The sequence below is a fragment of the Spea bombifrons genome, chromosome 11 (assembly GCF_027358695.1).
Source record: "Spea bombifrons isolate aSpeBom1 chromosome 11, aSpeBom1.2.pri, whole genome shotgun sequence".
NCBI classification, from domain to species: domain Eukaryota; kingdom Metazoa; phylum Chordata; class Amphibia; order Anura; family Pelobatidae; genus Spea; species Spea bombifrons.
In genome coordinates this window covers 7,191,567-7,210,881 of record NC_071097.1, presented here as the reverse complement: position 1 = coordinate 7,210,881, position 19,315 = coordinate 7,191,567, and the positions used below count along the sequence as shown (strand labels likewise).

Below are 19,315 nucleotides of genomic sequence, written 5' to 3'. Positions count from 1 at the left end.
GAACCCTTAGTACAGGTGAAGCTCCATCACAACCTCAGACGTGTCTAAGGAGTAAAATGAATGTTGCAGCAGTTATCAGTGTTTGTCACTGAGACATCAAGACATTATCTTGTGTCCTATTTTGTCTTAGGTTATGATTCACAGTCTATAAATTGGCAAAATACTAATTTATTTTCACAATACCAATACCAAATAAAACAGGTTAACCCTTTGCTGGATTTTGCAATCAGTACAATGCCAATTGTATTACAAACTGCTCCCTGATTACTTGCTCATTAATAGATTGTAAACTCGGTTGACCGGGACACTACTCACCAGTTGTTTCTCGATGTCATCTTGTTATGTTACATACTAATTGTTATGTCATATCTACCATATGTACAGCGATTCGGAATCTGATATATAAAACAAAAAAATACTGGATAATAATAGTAATAATAATAATAGTATTGTACAATTAACAAGAGGTCATCCGTTCAGACTTGAGAAAAAGAAACTTCACTTGAAGCAGCAAAAGGGCTTCTTTACAGTAAGAACTACCTACAAGGATTGTGCTATCTAACGTAACTAGGGCTGCAACTGGCGATTATTTTCATTATTTTTTTCTTTTCAATTAATCGGATGAAAAACAATATGCACATTTTTAGTTTATTTAAAATAATTTAATGAACAAAATACCTGCTTTCTTGTATAAAAGAAACCGATCTCCAAGAAAGGGTAAGCGAGTAGCTGCACTCAGTTTCTTCCCTAGCAGAAACCTCCGGTACTCAAAATGAGATTCCAGGTATTGGAGTATGCAGACACCTCCAAGTGAGACGCTTTTACCATTGAAATAGGCATCAGGACTCTTTGTACAGGTGAAGCTCTGTCACAACCTCAGACATATCTAAGGAAGCAAAAGGAATGATGAAGCAGTTAGCAGTGCCTGCCACTGTGACATCACTGTGATATCACTACATGTCCCATTTTCTATAAGGCACCCTTATGTTTCAGTCTTATTTCCCATAATACAAATGTATATCAATAACCCATTGTTTCACACTAGCAAATAAAACAGTTTAACCATTGACATTATGAGCTGTGTCAGTTGTGGTGATGTGTATATTGTGATCTTAAGTGTTCAAACATTGCGAAGGGGGCCGTACAGTCATTTTAGTAGCTATATTAATATTATTAATGGTTTGTATAGCGCCATCATATTCAGTAGCGCTGTGCAATACGTAGACAGACATAGCATGTGAAATATATCACATAAGAATGCTGTGAGAGTGCATGTTGTGACATTTATGAGTCACCGACAGTGTACGCGGTTAAAGCGAAAAACGTTTGTGTGGCGTCTCACTAAACGCGCGGCCATTTGTATCTGCCACTCACTGCCACAAGTAAACCGCTAACACAGGTTGCCTGCTGCAGAGCATTATGGGGCTTGTAGTCCTCTTCCGGGTTTAGGGGCGTGATAGGGACTGTGCAGCGTCGTCGTGGTCATTACTGCAAAGTGCAGCATGGTGGTTCTGAAAGGGGTTCCATCGGTGCTTTCTCCGGAGCTCCTGTATGCTTTGGCCCGCATGGGGCATGGAGATGAGATCGGTGAGTGGTTTCAACTGCAAACCGAGCCGTGTTGCCATTGAGCTTATCCCACAAGAAGAAAGTCAGCTGCAATTTCCTGCAGCAGTGTAGCCGGAAGTGTTTACGTAAAAAATGTACTTGCCAATTCCCACTGATTAAGTGGCCAGTCCCTCTACCAAATCCCTGGGCTTAACCTGATGTCCATCTCTTTTAGAAGCTCAGAAGAGTTTTCTACAGCCCTAAAACAGCACTTAGCTTTTCTATTGTTAACTTTTCTAAATACATTATTGTTAAACTAAATTCCTTAATTAAGTGTTTGAAAGTGAATGCCACATTCATGCCTCACACCTCCCTTACATTTTCATTGGATGCCATTAATACATTTATATACAGTGGCAAGGACACATTACGAGCGTTTATGTATAAATTTGTCTTAAAATATCATATCTCCCTCTGGGTTACAATGCTAAAGAAACACAATCTGTTGTAACTATTAACACACCAATTAATGTATTGTTCTTGTCCATATTAAATATACCATTTAACCCCTTAAGGACAATACTGTTTAGTACTCGTAGTATATTGCGGGACAATGGCTCTTTTAACATTTTTCAGTGTTGCTGTTTAGCTGTGATTTTCTTCTTTCTCATTTCGTGCTCCCGCACATATTAGATATTGTTTTTTTTCAGGACAAACGGCTTTCTTTAGATACCATTGCTTTTATCATATCATCTAATTTACTATTTAAAAAAAGTGATAAAATATGGTGATTTTTTTTTTGTTAACATTTTTTTTTCTCACTTTTTAAACAAAAAACTTTTACTCATCTGCAAAAACTAATGAAAAAAACTGCTAAATAGATTCTACTATTTGTCCTGAGTTTAGAAATACCCAGTGTTTTTATGTTTTTTTTTTTTGCTTTTTTCTGCACGTTATGGGGCAATAAGTACCAGTAGTGTTTTGCTATTTCAAAACCATTTTTTCCAAATCTGGTCATTCTGCCCCGTGTGCTATTTCGGGTGTCTTTGATGCCGGCCAATGAAATTTACCCCATCAAACCATATATTTTTAAAAATTTACACCCCAAGGTATTTCAAATGCTGGTATTTTAACCATTTCCATGCACTAGTTCTACCATCAGCCTTTGTCAAACTTTATGGTAGTAAAAAAAAATATATATTTCTCACACACGTTGTACTCCAGGTATAAATTTACAGCTCCTGGTATATGTCACTGCCAAACAATACCCCAGTATGTGTGATTCCGATCGCTTCCTAAGCTGTTTTAGCTGGGCACCACCGCAATCTTTGATGATTGGTGCAGTGGCCATTTTTCTTCCAGGGAGGGCTTTCCTCCCCGGATCCACGGTCAGCCTCACTTGTGAGGCTTCTGGGGATGCTGCAAAGCCGCCAATCGCGGCGATGCAGCTGTTTAACAGCAGCCCGTACATGTACGGGCTTTGCCGTTATCACGTTGCACTGCAAGCCCGTACATGTACGGGCTTTGTCGTTAAGGGGTTAAACATTCACAGTGCGGGTTGGAAAACATGTAGGCTAATCCCTTCAACAAAAACTAATTGAAGTTATCAATAGGGCTGCAACTAACGATTATTTTCATAATCAATTAGTTGGCCGATTATTTTTTTTATTAATCTGATAAAAAATGTACATTTTTCGTTTATTTAAAATAATTTCATGAGCAAACTGTTCATTAAAAAAATTTAATGAACAAACAGCAGATTAAAAAACTTTGAGAAAAATGCATTTCTTGTTTTTACTTCCCAACCTGCCCCCCAGTTATGCACATCTGAGCCCAGGCTTGCCACACTGCCTCCCAGATATGCCTTATACCCCCAGATATGCCACAGTCCACCCTCCCCAGATATGCCTTATACCCCTCTATGTGCCATAGTGCCCTCTGATATGCCTTATACTCCAGATATACCACTCTGCCCCCCTGATACAATTTATAACCCCCTATATGCCCCTCTGCCCCAGATATGCCTTATACCCCTTATATGCCACCCTGCCCCCCTGATATGCCACTCCTCCCCCCCGACTTACCCCGTGCTCCAGACTCCTTGGTGTCTAGTAGGGGCAAACCTCTGCTGCTGCTGACACTTTCGCTGGAGCTTCTATGACTGAGCACCGGAAGGTCATGTGACGCTGGTGCTCTATTATAGAAGCCCCGGCGGAAGTGCTGGCAGTAGCGGAGGTTGTCTGCGCACAGAGAGGAAGATCCAGGTCCCCTGTAGCGCTGCGGAAGATCCTCCTCTCTGGCAGCCGGCGAACGTTGCACAATGTGCGCAGACAAACGTCGCCGCTGCTAGCCGGTACTTCCGCCGGGGCTTTTATGGTGGAGCACAGGAAGGTCATGTCACGCTGGTGGTCCGTCATAGAAGCCCCAGCGGAAGTGGAGCACAGTAGCTTAGGATGTCTGCATTGCATTGACGTCCACCCGCTGTCAGAGAGAAAGATCCAGCTCCCCTGTAGCGCTGAGGTCGGATTATAATGTGACTGATATAGCAAATCGAAATTGCTATATGTGATTTGGGATCACACACCCATCTGTTGGTGAAGAGCTGATCCAGCCCATTACTTTTATTGCATTAATTTGTGTTGCATACAGGTTGCACTATTGGAGGGTCGTCTTATAAATGAGCAAATACGGTATGTCAAAATTACCAAAGTGCAATACCCTGGTTTGTTTTTTGTACACATATATAGTGGTTTGGAGATCAGTGAGTGCTATTGAGGTTAGAGACTCAAAATTTCAAAATGTTACAATCTGGAGAAAAAAATATGCGCACCTTTTTAACATTCACTCTATAACCACCAAAATAAATGCACATCCTAGGTATATAAGGTACATCCAAACTCAGGACAGGTATAAATTAACAAAAAAAATTAACAGCAAAAAATTAACAGATAAAGGAAAGGCTGGACTTGATGGACGCATTTCTTTTTTCAGCCTATATAACTATGTAACTATGTAATGAGTTGGCCAAATTTTTTTTCGATTAATCGGATAAAAAACAATATGCTAATTTTTCATTTATTTAAAATGAATGAACAAACTGGGTACTAAAAACAAACAGAATAAAACATTTAAATTGCCATGAACATGTCATTGTACTCTGTGCGCACAACACTTTTATCTCTATAACAATGGAATTTCTCTAATCACCTTTTTATTTTACTATGACATACGCTATTTTTTAAAGGAACATGAACAATAAGTATTTCTTAAACTAGGTTTTAATACCTGAAAAAGTTTTGCTTGTAAATATTTTTTCATTTTAAATAAAAACTATGATTGAGAAAATTGCATTTCTTGTTTTTATTTCCTTCTATTTGCCAACCTGCTCACCAGTTATATACATCTGACCCCAGACTTGTCCCCCTGTTCTCCAGACTCCCTGGTGTCTAGTGGGGGCAGCCGGTGGACATCTGAGCGATGCGTGTAGACAACCTCTGCTGCCTGGCACCTTAGCCGGGGCTTCTATAATGGACCACTGGAAGGTCATGTCACGCGGGCGCTCTGTCATAGAAGCCCTGGTGGAAGTGCCAAGTAGTAGCGGAGGTTGTCTATGCGCATCGCACAGACATCCACAGGCTGCCAGACAGGAGGATCCAGGTCCCCTGCAGCGCTGCGAGGGATCTGGATCTTAGTCTTATAGTCATGCCTCTATTTGAGTTTGGATTATAAAATGACCTTGAATATAAGACGATGGGTATTTTTCAAAGCATTTGTTCGGGGGGAGGCTCATCTTATATTCTAACAAATCGATAGTTGCAACCCTAATAAAATGTGAATTTTTTTATTTATATATATTTATATATTCAGATTAAATGATGAACTATTCGTATAAGAAAAGTCCTACTTGTCTTTAAAAACATATATATAATTTGTGTACGTACGCTAAATGAAATTTTTATAAAGTAGTATAATATGTAGTGTTCGTTGATGGCACTGTATTGGTCTTGAGAGAGTCTTTTTACTTGTGCTCATTCACCTAGGCTATATACCATATTTGCTCGATTATAAGATGACCCTGATTATAAGACGACCCCCCAATATTTGAATATTAATTTAGGGAAAAAAAAGAAAAAGCCTGAATATAAGACTACCCTATAAGACTATTTTAATAACAATTTTTTTCATATTTAATAAAAACTATGATTGGGAAAAATGCATTTTTTTGTCTTTATTTCCTTTTATTTGCCAACCTGCCCCAGTTATGCGTATCTGCCCCCAGATATGCCTTATACCCCCTTATATGCCACTCTGCCCCCCAGATATGTCTTATACCCCCTATATGCCACTCTTACCCTCCCCCTACTTACCAGTGCTTCCCTAGACTTGACTTGTCCCCCATGCTTCAGATTTCTTGGTGTCTAGTGGGGAAGCCGGTGGAGATCTGCGCGATGCACGCAGACAACCTCTGCTGCTGCTATCAGCACTTCCGCCGGAGTTTCTATGAATGATGCCGGCGCTCCGTCATAGAAGCCCCAGAGGAAGTGCCGGCAGCATCGGTTGTTTGCGTGCATCTCACAGACCTCAACCAGCCGGAGAGGAGGATTCGGGTCTTAATCTTGTAGTCTTAGAGGAGGATCTGGATCTTAGTCTTGTAGTCAGACCTCTATTTGAAACGACCTTGAATATAAGACGAGGGGTATTTGCTCTGAAAATGTTATAGCTCCAACAAAGTATACATAAAACATAACATAAAGGGTTAGGGTGCCTGCTCCCAAGCTTGTGTGTGTATATATATATAATATATTAGGCTGTATCTGATAAAAAAAAAAAAAAAAACAATATGCAAATTTTATGTTTGTTTAATGAGCAAACTGGGTGTTAAAAACTAACATCAGAATAAAAACCGTAAAATGTACATTAACATGTGTTGTACGCTTTTATCTATCACAATGGCATTTCTCTAATCGCCTTCTTTTTTTACTGAAATAAAGGCTATGTTTTAAAAGAAACAAGACCCCAAACATTATTTCTAAAACTAGGTTTTAAAACCTAAAAAATGTTTTACTAGTAAATAATAATTCACATGTAAACTGTTTCTTGTTTTTATTTGCCAACCTGCCCCCCATGTTATGCACATCTGACCCCAGGCTTGCCACATACCCCCTATATGCCACTGTACCCCCCCTGATATGCCACCAGATATCTCTTATACCTCCTGATATGCCACTCTGCCCCTGATATAAATGAAATAGTGTCACAAAAAAAACCTGACAAGTGACTTTCCTGCGCCTTCCCCCAACACCAGCTGCACCTTATTCGTGTGGTTTCCCCATCCACACTCAATCTGCCCCCCTGATATGTCACTGTGCCCCCCAGAAATGCCTTTTGCCCTCTGATACGCCACTCTGCTCACCATGCTCCAGACTCCCTGGTGTCTAGTGGGGGCAGCCCGTGAACGTCTACACAGTGCATGTAGACAAACCTCTGCTGCTGGCCAGCACTTTTGCTGGAACTTCTATGAGGGAGCACTGGAAGGTCATGTGACTCCAGCGCTCCGTCATAGAAGCCCCGGCGGAAATGGAGCACAGCAGCAGAGGTTGTCTGCGCACAATGCAAAGATGCCTCCCGGCTGCCAAAGAGGAGGATCCGGGTCCCCTGCGGGGGATCTGGATCTAAGCGTTAGAAGTCAGACTATATTTGAGCAATTTCCTCTGATAAATACGTCATCTTATATTTGATAAAATCGATTCAACTAATCGATAGTGAAAGACATTGACAACAATTTTATTGATTAGTTGTTGCAGCCCTAATATATATATATATAATATATATATAATTATACATACAGCATCTGATTTTTTTTCTTTTTGCCCTTTTCAGTTCTCGCAGACGCAAACTTTCCTGCAGCTTCCATAAGCCAAGCTGGACCTGAGCTTATCCGTGCTGATGGTAAGATGGCTTGGGCCAACAGCATACTTCCTTTCTTGATTAGGGAGAGTCCAATTTTTCTGTTCCTGATTTCTAGATGCTAGTTTTTAGTGAGTATGAGTGTTTAACCATGACATAAAACTCACAATAATTTACATTTTAAATTAGGACAATGTGCATTTCATTTAATTGAAGTAATAGTGAATTCCAAAAGAATTTAAATATTTGAAATGCTTTATTAAAACCATTGACATTCTACTCAGCCTTCCTGCTCCTTACCATAAGAAACATTCTGTAGGGTTAGCTAAACCCTTCTCTCATGCTGGTGCTGGCACATAAACCTGCCACCAGGACTCGGCACCAATGGTCCTAATGCCCTGCGCTTATAGTTTTACACTAAGGGAATAATGCAAAGATAATTATAACATGTTATCCTATGGTAAATTGGGCATTGAATGGTTTGCTTCTAGAGTGAAGAGTTGCAAAGTTGTTGATTGCTCAGTTTAGTAGAAATATGGAAGCCATTGATATCACCAGAACTACGGTGGTTAAAAATTGATTATTAATGTGATAAGTCTCACCATTTCCCTCCTTTACACAAACCATTTTCACTGCATCTTCCTTTCCGTAATTCCGTTTCTTTTCTTCCATCATTCATTTTTCCTTCCTTCTTCCTTCAAGATCCTTATTGTAGTAAGTGTTACATTTTAGGTCCGGTTAAAGAAAACAAGGGTTTATAAAGAGCCGACCAGGGTGGGCTTTTGCATGAAGGAATGAGTTGGCCATCTTGGGTACATGAAGCCGTGTTTATATTATATATTGACAGCTAACCTTCCCCTGCAGAAGAGACTTTCTAAGCCTGGACCTAGTGAATAAGTTTAGTTGAAATGGCAGCTCTCCTGCAACATTTCACTTCATTTAATAATACACTACATGTTTTATTTTTGTCATTATCAGGATTGAATATCCCTACACTGTTGGAAGCCATTCTTCATCTATTTCCATTGGATGCTTATGTTCCAAGTCCTGTAAGTCTTTTATGTGCTACAATTACACTTAACCAGCAATTTACTCTGTATAGTATATATTGTATGGGGTAGGGCAAACTTAAAGAGAAAAGTTCTCCTTTAGAGATAAGGGCAGTAGTTATGTGAAATAGACTTCCAGTAGACGTAATTTAGACAAACACAGTAAATTAATTTTGTTTGTGATGTGAATAAAGCTATCCCAATTAATTAAGTTGTAGAAAGTGGTTAGAACATGGCAGGTACAATGTCCAATATAAAAAAAAATAAAAAAAAAATATGTTAACTAAACTATGTATGTCTACACATAAATCAGTTCGCAACCTAGTGGACAATATCAAAGATCTTGTGCGTTGTTTTAATTATTAGTTCGCAGTTTCCCCATACATACAAGAGTCTTAATCTGGTCAGTAGGCGATCGACAAAGGTTTGAATGCATGATATTCTCTCTAATAAAATGGGTGTAGCCACAATGGTCCAAGTGAAGAATGGAGTCTTAAGTAGAGCTGAAACAACGAATCGATAAAATCGATAATAATCGATAACGGAAATCATCGATAACGATTTCCGTTATCGATTAATCGAGTGATCAATTCGTTGTTGGAGCACTCGGCTCCTTTTACTTACCTCCGCGAGCGTTCCCCGCTTCTGCTACACGCTCTGCAGTCTCCGCCTTCTTCAAGCTACGTGACGGATGTGACGCGTTCCGGAGGTAAGTATTCTTCTGTCTATGTGCACGGATCGCACAGAGCCACTCGCACAGAGCGAATCGCTCTGTGCGAATGGAGCCACTCGCACAGAGCGGTTCGCTCTGTGCGAGTGGCTCCATTCGCACAGAGCGGTTCGCTCTGTGCGAGTGGCTCCATTCGCACAGAGCGGTTCGCTCTGTGCGAGTGGCTCCATTCGCACAGAGCGGTTCGCTCTGTGCGAGTGGCTCCATTCGCACAGAGCGGTTCGCTCTGTGCGAGTGGCTCCATTCGCACAGAGCGGTTCGCTCTGTGCGAGTGGCTCCATTCGCACAGAGCGGTTCGCTCTGTGCGAGTGGCTCCATTCGCACAGAGCGGTTCGTGAGTGTGGGTGCAGGGCAGAGTGGGGGTGGGGGTGCAGGGCAGAGTGGGGGTGGGGGTGCAGGGCAGAGTGGGGGTGGGGGGTGCAGGGCAGGAGACTGGGTGCAGGGCAGAGTGGGGGTGGGGATGCAGGGTGTGAGTGTGGGTGCAGAGCAGAGTGGGAGACTGGGTGCAGGGCAGAGTGGGGGTGGGGATGCAGGGCAGGGTGTGAGTGTGGGTGCAGGGCAGAGTGGGTGCAGGGCAGAGTGTGAGTGTGGGGGCAGGGCAGAATGTGGGGGCAGGGCTGGGTGCAGGGCAGAGTTAGAGACTGGGTGCAGGGGCACAGTGCAAAGTGCTGGGTGCAAAGTGCCAGTGCTGGGTGCAAAGTGCCAGGGCTGGGTGCAAAGTGCCAGGGCTGGGTGCAAAGTGCAAAGTGCTGGTGCAAAGTGCTGAATACTGGGTGCAAAGTGCTGGATGCAAAGTGCCAGGGCTGGGGCAAAGTGCTGGGTGCAAAGTGCTGGGTGCAAAGTGCTGGGTGCAAAGTGCCAGGGCTGGGTGCAAAGTGCTGGGTGCAAAGTGCTGGGTGCAAAGTGCAAAGTGCTGGGGCAAAGTTTCTTGAACAGTAATAGTCCACCTCTTTTCAGAATGTTTGGGGTTATTTTGTTTCATAAATATTGTGTTTGGGTTCTTGTACTTTGAAAATATTGTTTTTTATTACATCATAACAAAATAAGAATGTTAATGTAAATTTTAAGTTGTTTTTTAACATCCAGTTCATTAAATTCTTTTAAATAAACGAAAAATTTGCATATTGTTTTTTTTTATCCGATTAATCGATTAATCGAAAAAATAATCGGCCGATTAATCGATTATTAAAATAATCGTTAGTTGCAGCCCTAGTCTTAAGTTCAAGCTGATACATTTTTGATGGGCTAAGATAGGAAAAATAAGTTGTAGTTATATAAAGTGTTGGAACCTCAGAGGTTTCTTAAGATGAAGAATCATCTTTTGTAGTTGCTTCATAGGTATCATACTGATTTGACTGTTTATCATTGAATAGCCTCCTCTTAATATCAAACTATAAGCTTCTGTGTGACTGAGTTTTACTATTATTTAATATTTATTTTAAATGTTTTAAGTCGTTGCATGTTCCTACTTTGATAGGCGGCTGTCATGGACCTTGTGGCGAGTGATAAGGAAAAAAGTTTGGACACACCGATATGGGAAAATTATCGGATGCTGCTGGCCAAAGCGGGGTCCATGGTGAGTTTGCTTTTCTCCCAATATTTCTAAGGGTTCATATGAAATAAGAACATGCTAGGAACTTAGAAGAAAAAAAACGGGAAACAGTACTGTTATGTAAAGGAGACTTTACACTGAGATAATATGCAGTGGGTGGTCATCCTTTTATCAAGTGTTTGAAACCCCTACCCCTGAAACCCCTGCTCTGCTCTGTTTCCACAAAAAATAAGCAAAATCAATGTTATATCTTTATTTTGGTGATATATTAGAAGCAGCCATGAGAGGATGGTAGAGAAGTGAAACAGACATCCAGCAGACAAGCGCATAACTAAAAACCACAGGACCCTGGTGTAAAAATTGCCCCAGGGCCCCATCAACAGCTCGTCTATGCCTTCTTTGCCGCCTGCCCCCCTTCCAACATACAACATATGTAAACACAGACTTACTCATACTCACCAACACACACTCATCACACACAAACAATTACACATCCATGCTCTCACACACACACGTACACATCCTTGCTCACACACACACACACATATATAGACACGCAAACATGTTTACACATATACATCCCACCTGCCCCTGCTTACCTCTGTGTGCGAGCAGCCTTGGTTTCACCATGAGGTCACTTGATGTAATGTGGGCCCCTTCAGGAGGGTGTTTTATCTCTGGATAAGTAAAAATTAAATCGTTAAATTTATTCCTACAGTAAGTAAAGTGCCAGGAAATAGATGACCAAAAACACACATCCCAGGACAGGCTCTGCCACACCAGCATCCAAACCCACACACACCAGGACAGGCTCTGCCACACTGACACTGACATCCGGATGGGCTAAGCTACAACAATAAAAAAAAAAAAAAAAAAGTATTTTTACGCTGCTTTGTTGTTGCCCCCTTGTGTATCACCCCAGCCTGCCCCTCACTTTAGTATTGAGGTATGTAATAGCTGCCCCCCTTATGTATTGATGTTGCCATCCCAGATGAAACACTGCTCTACAGAATGGGGGATGTATATCTGACTAATTGGTTCCCTCCCATGAGTGTATACACCCCCCATACTGCAGTGCTGGTCAGCAATATGTAAAAGTTATATGTGTTCTGGAAATCATGGCCAATGGCTTATGCCCCCACATCCTTGTGTATTGCCCCCAGCTAGCCCCACATTGTATATTTATCCCAGCACCCTCTTGTGAATGAATGCCCCCACACCCTTGCATATTGCCCTCCCAATTTAGTATCATGTCAAGCCCTGGCACCCAGATTGCATCCACAGGACCTGTCCAACATCCAGACTAGAAGCATCGGACTTGGCATCCCAGCCCCCAGACAGCCTGCCTATGGCATCCCCCTCTACTTACATATCCATGTTATCACACACATATCCATTGATTTACTCATTCTCAAACATTCATTCACAGATAATCACTCATTCCCTCAATCACGCATACTAGTTCATACAGCCTCCCCTTACCCCCTTACCTGAACTGCAGATCTCTGGGTGCTGCTGCCCCCCTCTGTGTTGCTTGCAGTCTGTCCTCATTCTTCTATTCTTTCTTTCAATCTAGTTTCTTAAACTTACTTCCTTCAAATTATTTTGGATTTCTTCTGTTATTTTCAAATGACTTTTGTACTTTATTGCTGCCTGCGAGAAAAATGAACTACTGTATTTTTTTTAATTCTTGTACCAAGCGTTCATTGATTGAGGTCTAAGAATTAAGTTAGTGTTGCATTTTAGTATTTAACCTTTAGAGTGGAGTTGAAGTCTTCATATTAAGAATGAGAGCAGCATTATTGTTTATTTAACAATACTTTGAGGCATTAAATCCCACCCTTCTTCCAGGCACCACTGCAGTTGGTAGAGAGGTTCCAGTTTTATGAAAGAGCCAAAAAAGCCTTTGCTGTGGTGGCAACTGGGTAAGTTCTTGGCCTTCTTGCTCCAGCCCAAAGGAAGTATGCTTTTCTTCTAGCACTCATAATGTATAGTTTATATACATGTTATATGTAAAATTTAGACCAGATCACCGAACCGTTAGCCTTCTACTGGGCTATAGTTCCCATGATCCAGCCTATGGATCTTATTTAGGGTCATGGGAATTTTGCCAACACCATGGACGCACACAAACTGAAATGTCCACTAATGTTTATTGCCAGTATTGCAATCATTTACATAATATGTTTTCAATCTGCAACATTAAACTTTGGTATGTTTTCTAGTTTTTGTTATTATAGCCCATAAAGAATCCAGTTGACACAAAATATTGCAATGACAGCCTTAAAGTCAGCAGATAAAGGATGCCAACCTCCATTATATAGCACTGCATCTAATTCTCAAGTAGAAAAATGTTTTTTTCCATAGTACATCTTCATCTAACGATGTTTTTGCAGATCATTCTTATGATATATTCCAACTTCTGCACTCCACGGTCCCAGCGTATGATTCACAAACCCTGGTGCTATATGCCAATAATGTATATAAACCCAAACTAAGTTTTGGCGAACCTGAAGTTCATCTAAATAACATCAGATTTTGTGTTTTTATTTCTAGGGAAACTGCTCTGTATGGCAATCTCATTTTGAAGAAAGGAGTGATAGGTTAAAACATTGTGTTGGGATCTGTTTGCCAATGACTAATGTCTAAGCATTATTGCCCTGGGATTTGGTCCAGATTGCGGTGGTAATGGCTGTAAATATTCTTAAATCTGCACAAGGTGTCCATTGCCTCTGGTCGTCTTGATGGTTTTTCTTAAGTTAAAGACTTAAACCTTAAATCAGTCCTTGTTTGCTTATCCTTTGCATCTTTAAATTCCCTCACTGTATCAACCTCTATTCCTGTTGGGAGCAATTTTTATGTCTTTATTAGACTGTGATTCATTTGGTGGGACCCCCAAGTAGGGCTTTCTTTTGAAATAATACTTTTATTTTCTTACTAAATGGCGGTTTATATATAAATCTAAAAAAATATATGGGGACAAAAAAAAAAGGAAAAAAATGTCAAATTGTTTAGCAATATGAATGATCTGCCAAACTGCCTGGAATTTGGATCCTAATAGCAGCTATAAAAAGGCAAAACTGCTGAACAAATTATATTTTTTGAAAATTGTCAACCTGAAGTATTTTACTAAATGCATTTTAACACTTTTAACCTTTGTAATCATTTTAGCACCAATCTGTGCCCTTAAAAATGTGGTGGGGGGGGCTATATTTTACTGCAAACACATTAGATACAAACAGTTTTTCAGTACATTTTTTTCTTCTTCTGTTATACAAAATTACCAAAACTAAATTATTATTTGTATTAAACAATACCCCACATGCATGGGTAAGTCATGTTTCTGTTACGTTGTGGGGTCAAACCTGAAAATGCGCGTTTTAGTTTAATTTGGAATTTTGACAGACCGCTTTACTGGCCCCATGTCTCATATTTCACCTACATAAAACTATATAATTCCTAAAAACCCCTTGAGGGAAGACCGCCCAGTGTCTTTCCTTCCCTGCTTTTGGGGGCATTTTTTTTTTTTGTCACTCCTTTCTTGGGTTTGGGGGCATTTAAAAAAAATAGGTGTCACCCTGGGTTTGGGACTACCTTTTTAAGTGTGCTTTTAATGTCTCAGAACCAACTGACATGCAAATAACTAGACTTGGGCACCAGGGGGCTCTTCGTGTTTGTCTTCATACTCGTCTTCGGGGGGAAAAAAACCTTTGTATTCCGCGAATATTCGCCTGTTCCCGTCTTCTTTTCGGGCGAATATTCGTGGACATTCTTCGTGCTCGTTTCATCTTCGTTTTCTCCCGGCTGTGTAGCAGGGGTTAATATGGGGTTAAGAACACATCGGAGCAGCAGCAGCAGCAGCAGATGCGTTCGTGCCATGAAGGTACGTGTGTGCGACTCTATTGGTCGCCAGAAGGGGGCTGGTCTGGCATCAACAAATGAATTGCAGAACTGCAGAACGCACTTCATTCGTTGATGGCAGGTGAGCCCCCTGCCGAAACGACCAATAGAGTTGCACACACGTACCGAGGTGTACTGTACACAAATGACCTAGACAAATGCTCCAAGGAACCTGGCCTCCTTTTTATCATACACAGTCACACATCCATAGATGTTTAATAAAAGAATAGGGATTATTTTACATTTTTAAATTGATTTTGGACCACTTCTAATACATGCCTAACATTTGCTACCTATTTATATTGGCATACTTTGCAACAACCCAACTTTTACTGGACAGGACTGGAAAAAAGCAGGACTGTTCACAAATATGTTGGGTGTGTTGGCAGGTATGCGAATGGAAAATGTTGGACAAGAACTAAAAAATAGCTTAGGGTTAATGTACGGTTATGTTTAAGATTAGTAGCAGTGCACTGGTTTGGTTAAAGATGTATTATGTCTAAATAATAATTTAATTTTAATTTTAATGAGTTTATTTAATTTTATTTTAAAGTTATATTTATTATTTACTTTATTATATTTATTTAATGTTGTAGTGCTACCCTACCCAGCTATACCTATGTGCACTAGCATACCTAGTTTAGCTAAATTTGATGGGACAGGAAAAAGGTTGGGTCTGTTGGCAGCTATGTGGATGGAAAAATTTTATAGGGTGAAGTGTGAGTTATAGCGTTAATGCTAGTGAGTGTAGAAGTGAAGGCCAGGGCAAATAACAGGAGGAAATGTCCTTGTGATTTGTGAATAGTACATGTGTGTGTTATGTGTTATGTCACTGTGTTAAATGTGTTATGTGTGTTATGTCACTGTGTTATATGTGTTATTGTGTGTGTTATGTTTGGTAGGTTGTGTATCAGACGGAAAAAAATGAAATGGAAATGGAAAAGGAAATGGAAAAGGTGAATGAGTGGGCAATTGACGACCCGCTCGCCTGTTCCACCCCAGAGCAAAGCATCCAAACACTGTCAGTCTTAGACGTTTGGCAGCAGACTTCCAGAGCTCAGACACTAGGCCCTAGCATAAGCTGGCTACACTGGCGGAGGTAGCAGGCGTTGCCACACCGCAAACAGACGCAGCCAGGGGGGGAGAAACTACCCTTACCATTAGGGACATTTGAGGCATGACACTAGCCAGTAAGTGAACTGGCAGAGAAGAGACGCTGGCACCACCACCAGCAGCAGCAGCATTGGGAAAGGCGAATGAGTGGGCAATTGACGACCCACTTACCTGTTCCACCCCAGAGCAAAGCATCCAAAGACTGTCAGTCCATGGCGTTTGGGAGCGGACTTCCAGACACTAGGCCCTAACGAAAATTGGCCACACCGGCGGAGGTAGCAGACGTTTCCACACCACAAACACGTGCAACCAGGGGGAGAAACTACCTTAAACATTAGAGAAAAAAAATGTAACTTTCCAAGCTAAGAGCTGGGTAACCCAACTTGGGCAGATTGAATTTAAGAAAGGCAATCTGCTCCATCAGATGAGGTGCCATGCGTGAGCGCTGTGGACTCCAGTATGTTTCCAGTCATAGAAAACACGCGCTCACTTTGAACAGTGGTTGGCGGACATGATAGAAGCTGCTGCGCAACCCATGAGAGTGCAGGCCACACACTCTTCTTTTCATCCCATTGTGCTCTGAGGCAAGATTATGGATTGCCCTCTGTTGCTCCAAAATCCTCTCCAGCATGTCTAACGTGGAGTTCCACCGTGTACTGACATCCTGACGTAGGCAGTGTACGGGAAGACCTGACCTCTCTTGCTCTTCCCTCAAAAGTTGGCTAGCCTTAACACTATGGTGAAAGTGCCCAGCGATCTTTCTGCAGCCGGACAGAACTACTGCTGCTACATTAGTTCCTTCTGACATTGCTGCCTTCACTACAAGATGGATGATGTGGGCTCCACAGCGCACACCAACAATATGACCATCTCGCAGCGCTTTCACCATATTGGCACCTCCGTCAGTTACCACAAAACCAACTTCAACATTGGTGCCTGCCTCTGTTCCCACCCGAAGGCTAAACATTTTCCTCATCGCATGCAGAATATTTTGGGAAGTGTGCTTTTCATCCATCACTTCTGCATGGAGAAGGAATGATCGGTAGCCTGCTGCAGCAGCTTCCTTAGACACACCGGGCTGCCACTAGAGTGCTGTCAAAGAAAGAAAGGCATGCTGCCCACAAGGTGCACTCCACAAATCTGTTGTGAAATTAACAGACTGACCAGCAGCCTTGGAAAGCTCCTCTTTCACTGCTGCAACACAGGGCCGATACAATGAGGGGACAATGTTCCTGCTGAAAGTGGAACGTGAGGGAACTGTATATTGTGGAGCCACAGCCGCCATCAATTGTTTGAAAGGCTCCCCTTCGATCATAGAGAAGGATGCCCCTTCGATCATAGAGAAGGATGCCCCTCCAACAGCAATGAACTGACCAATAAGTCGCGTTGCTTTATTGGCCTGCTGTTTGGGCATTGACCTTTTGGATCGGAATGCCACAAATTGTTCCAAGGTGCGCTGGACATGCAGTGCTCCAACCTGCCTTGGTCTCTGGCTGCCAGCACTAGCTGCTGCTGCTGCTGCTATTGGCTCAGAAGCAGCTGTTGGGGTTTTTCCACGGCCACCAGCTATGCTGCCTGCACTAAGTTTTACTTCTGCATCTTTCCCCAATAGCACAGCGTTGTGTTGAGTGCTGAGGTGATGCTTCATGCTAGCACTGGTAAAATGGCCAGACACTCTGCTTATTAGTGTCAGGACTACCCGTACAATGGCACTTACCGCAGGAGTTATTCTGCCCAGTCCCCTGATACAAAGGGAGAAGCCCCAAGTAACAGAGAACCAGGACTTAGAGGATCCCAACAGTAAGGAGGCCTAGTACGGGCAGGTAGATATAGGTACTGAGTAAACGGGTGAAGGAATCTCCGGACGAGCCAAACTGGTACACAGAGCTGGAAGTCGCACAAGCCAGGAATCGAGACACGGAGCGGGTAGTCAGACGAGCCAAACTGGTACACGGAGCAGGTAGTCAAACAAGCCAGGAGTCGAGACACGGAGCGGGTAGTCAGACGAGCCGAACTGGTACACAAGTCACCGGGCAGAGGTACAGAAACACAATCCAAAAGAGTAAATAGGCAGGCCGAGGGTCAAAATAACGAAGATCTGGAGTACAGCAATATACGAGGTTTAGGACCACAACAGGGTGCAGGAGAAACGGATTTCCGGCTTTTTTTAAAGCCGGCGCCAACCTAAAACCCTGCCTCCAAGCCCTCAGCCATCCGTCACCACCCCGATGCCAGCCACGCGGCATAGCCGCGCCCCCAGAGTTCCTGCGGTAGCCACCAGAGGAGGAGGTAAGTATGGAGGCCGGGGGGACCTCAGACTCAATCCCTTGAGTTCCGTGCCGGCGGCGGATATTACGGCCGCCGGCAACGGAGCTCCGGGGAGGGATCTCGAACTCCCGGTTACCGCGGACGGTAGCCCGTCCTCCGGTACCGGGAACCGAGGGATCGAGAACCCGACATCCGCGAGCGGCGATCCGCCCGCCGGAGCCGTGGTGGTTTTCCCTACAAAGGAATGAGATAGCTTTGGTTTGGGACCCCTCTGAGTCTTGCTGCTAATTTGGCGCTGCTTGGTACCTTGCATGCTGCTCGTGGATGGGGAAGATGCTGCTTGGGGCAAAAGGCACTTCTTTTTACTCACTGGGCTAGTAGAAGTACTAGTTGTGCTACCCTTTAACTTTGAACGTGCTTCTGGTGCTTTAGCCTTTCCGTAAAAAACCATAGAGCTTGGGGGCCTAGCCGCACTACTACTGCCTGCTTTTGGTGCCTTTCCATTACTTGATGATCCTTCAAGCAATGCTTCCCCAAATGATAAGCGAGAGCTTGGCCTACTTGGCCAACTAGACTGAGGCAAAGGCTGCATCTTAGAACTGGTGGTGGTGCTGCTGCTGGTGGTAGATGGAGCTTGTCCCTCCTTAGTCCCAAAAGGAGAATCCATTTCAAATTTTGTGTTGTGTGTGTAGTGTAGTGTTTAAAAAAACTTTTTTACTCACCGTAAATTCCTTTTTCCTTAATACAGTGGCAGTACTGACGGGTAATGCCTTCCCGGACAAGAGGAACGCTACAGCAAAGAAAGGGTTAAAAGAGAGGAACCCTCCCCCTTTACCCATAAAGCCAGGCTTACCCTGAACGAGGCAGTAAATAACAAGAACACCAAAACTGAATGCAAAAAACAATTTATTAAGGGAGGGAAATCCGTACTGCCACTGTATTAAGGAAAAAGGAATTTACGGTGAGTAAAAATTTCCATTTTTCCTGCCATACAGTGGCAGTACTGACGGGATGTACCAAGATCCCTAAAGAATGGGGGGGAAACCAACTCCTAGGTAACCACCGCCTGGAGCACCTTACGCCCGAAATCCGCTGCAGAGGATGAGAATACGTCTAGCCGGTAGTGACGAACAAAGGAATTGAATGATGACCACGTAGCAGCTTTGCAAATATCTTCCGGTGAGGCAGAAGCCTTCTCAGCCCATGAAGCAGACACAGCCCTGGTGGAGTGGGCTGTGATAGGAGACAACA

The 19,315-nt window shown here is 42.7% G+C and overlaps 1 protein-coding gene across 1 annotated transcript; it reads left to right on the top strand.

The window, feature by feature from the left end:
* Positions 1-1,354: 1,354 nt before the first annotated feature.
* Positions 1,355-14,063, top strand: FUOM (fucose mutarotase). The gene is made up of 6 exons (XM_053450691.1): positions 1,355-1,587; positions 7,426-7,494; positions 8,431-8,501; positions 10,709-10,807; positions 12,635-12,708; positions 13,340-14,063. The coding sequence occupies exons 1-6, from the start codon at positions 1,503-1,505 to the stop codon at positions 13,389-13,391; spliced, it is 450 nt and encodes a 149-aa protein (XP_053306666.1). The 5' UTR covers positions 1,355-1,502; the 3' UTR covers positions 13,392-14,063.
* Positions 14,064-19,315: the final 5,252 nt, after the last annotated feature.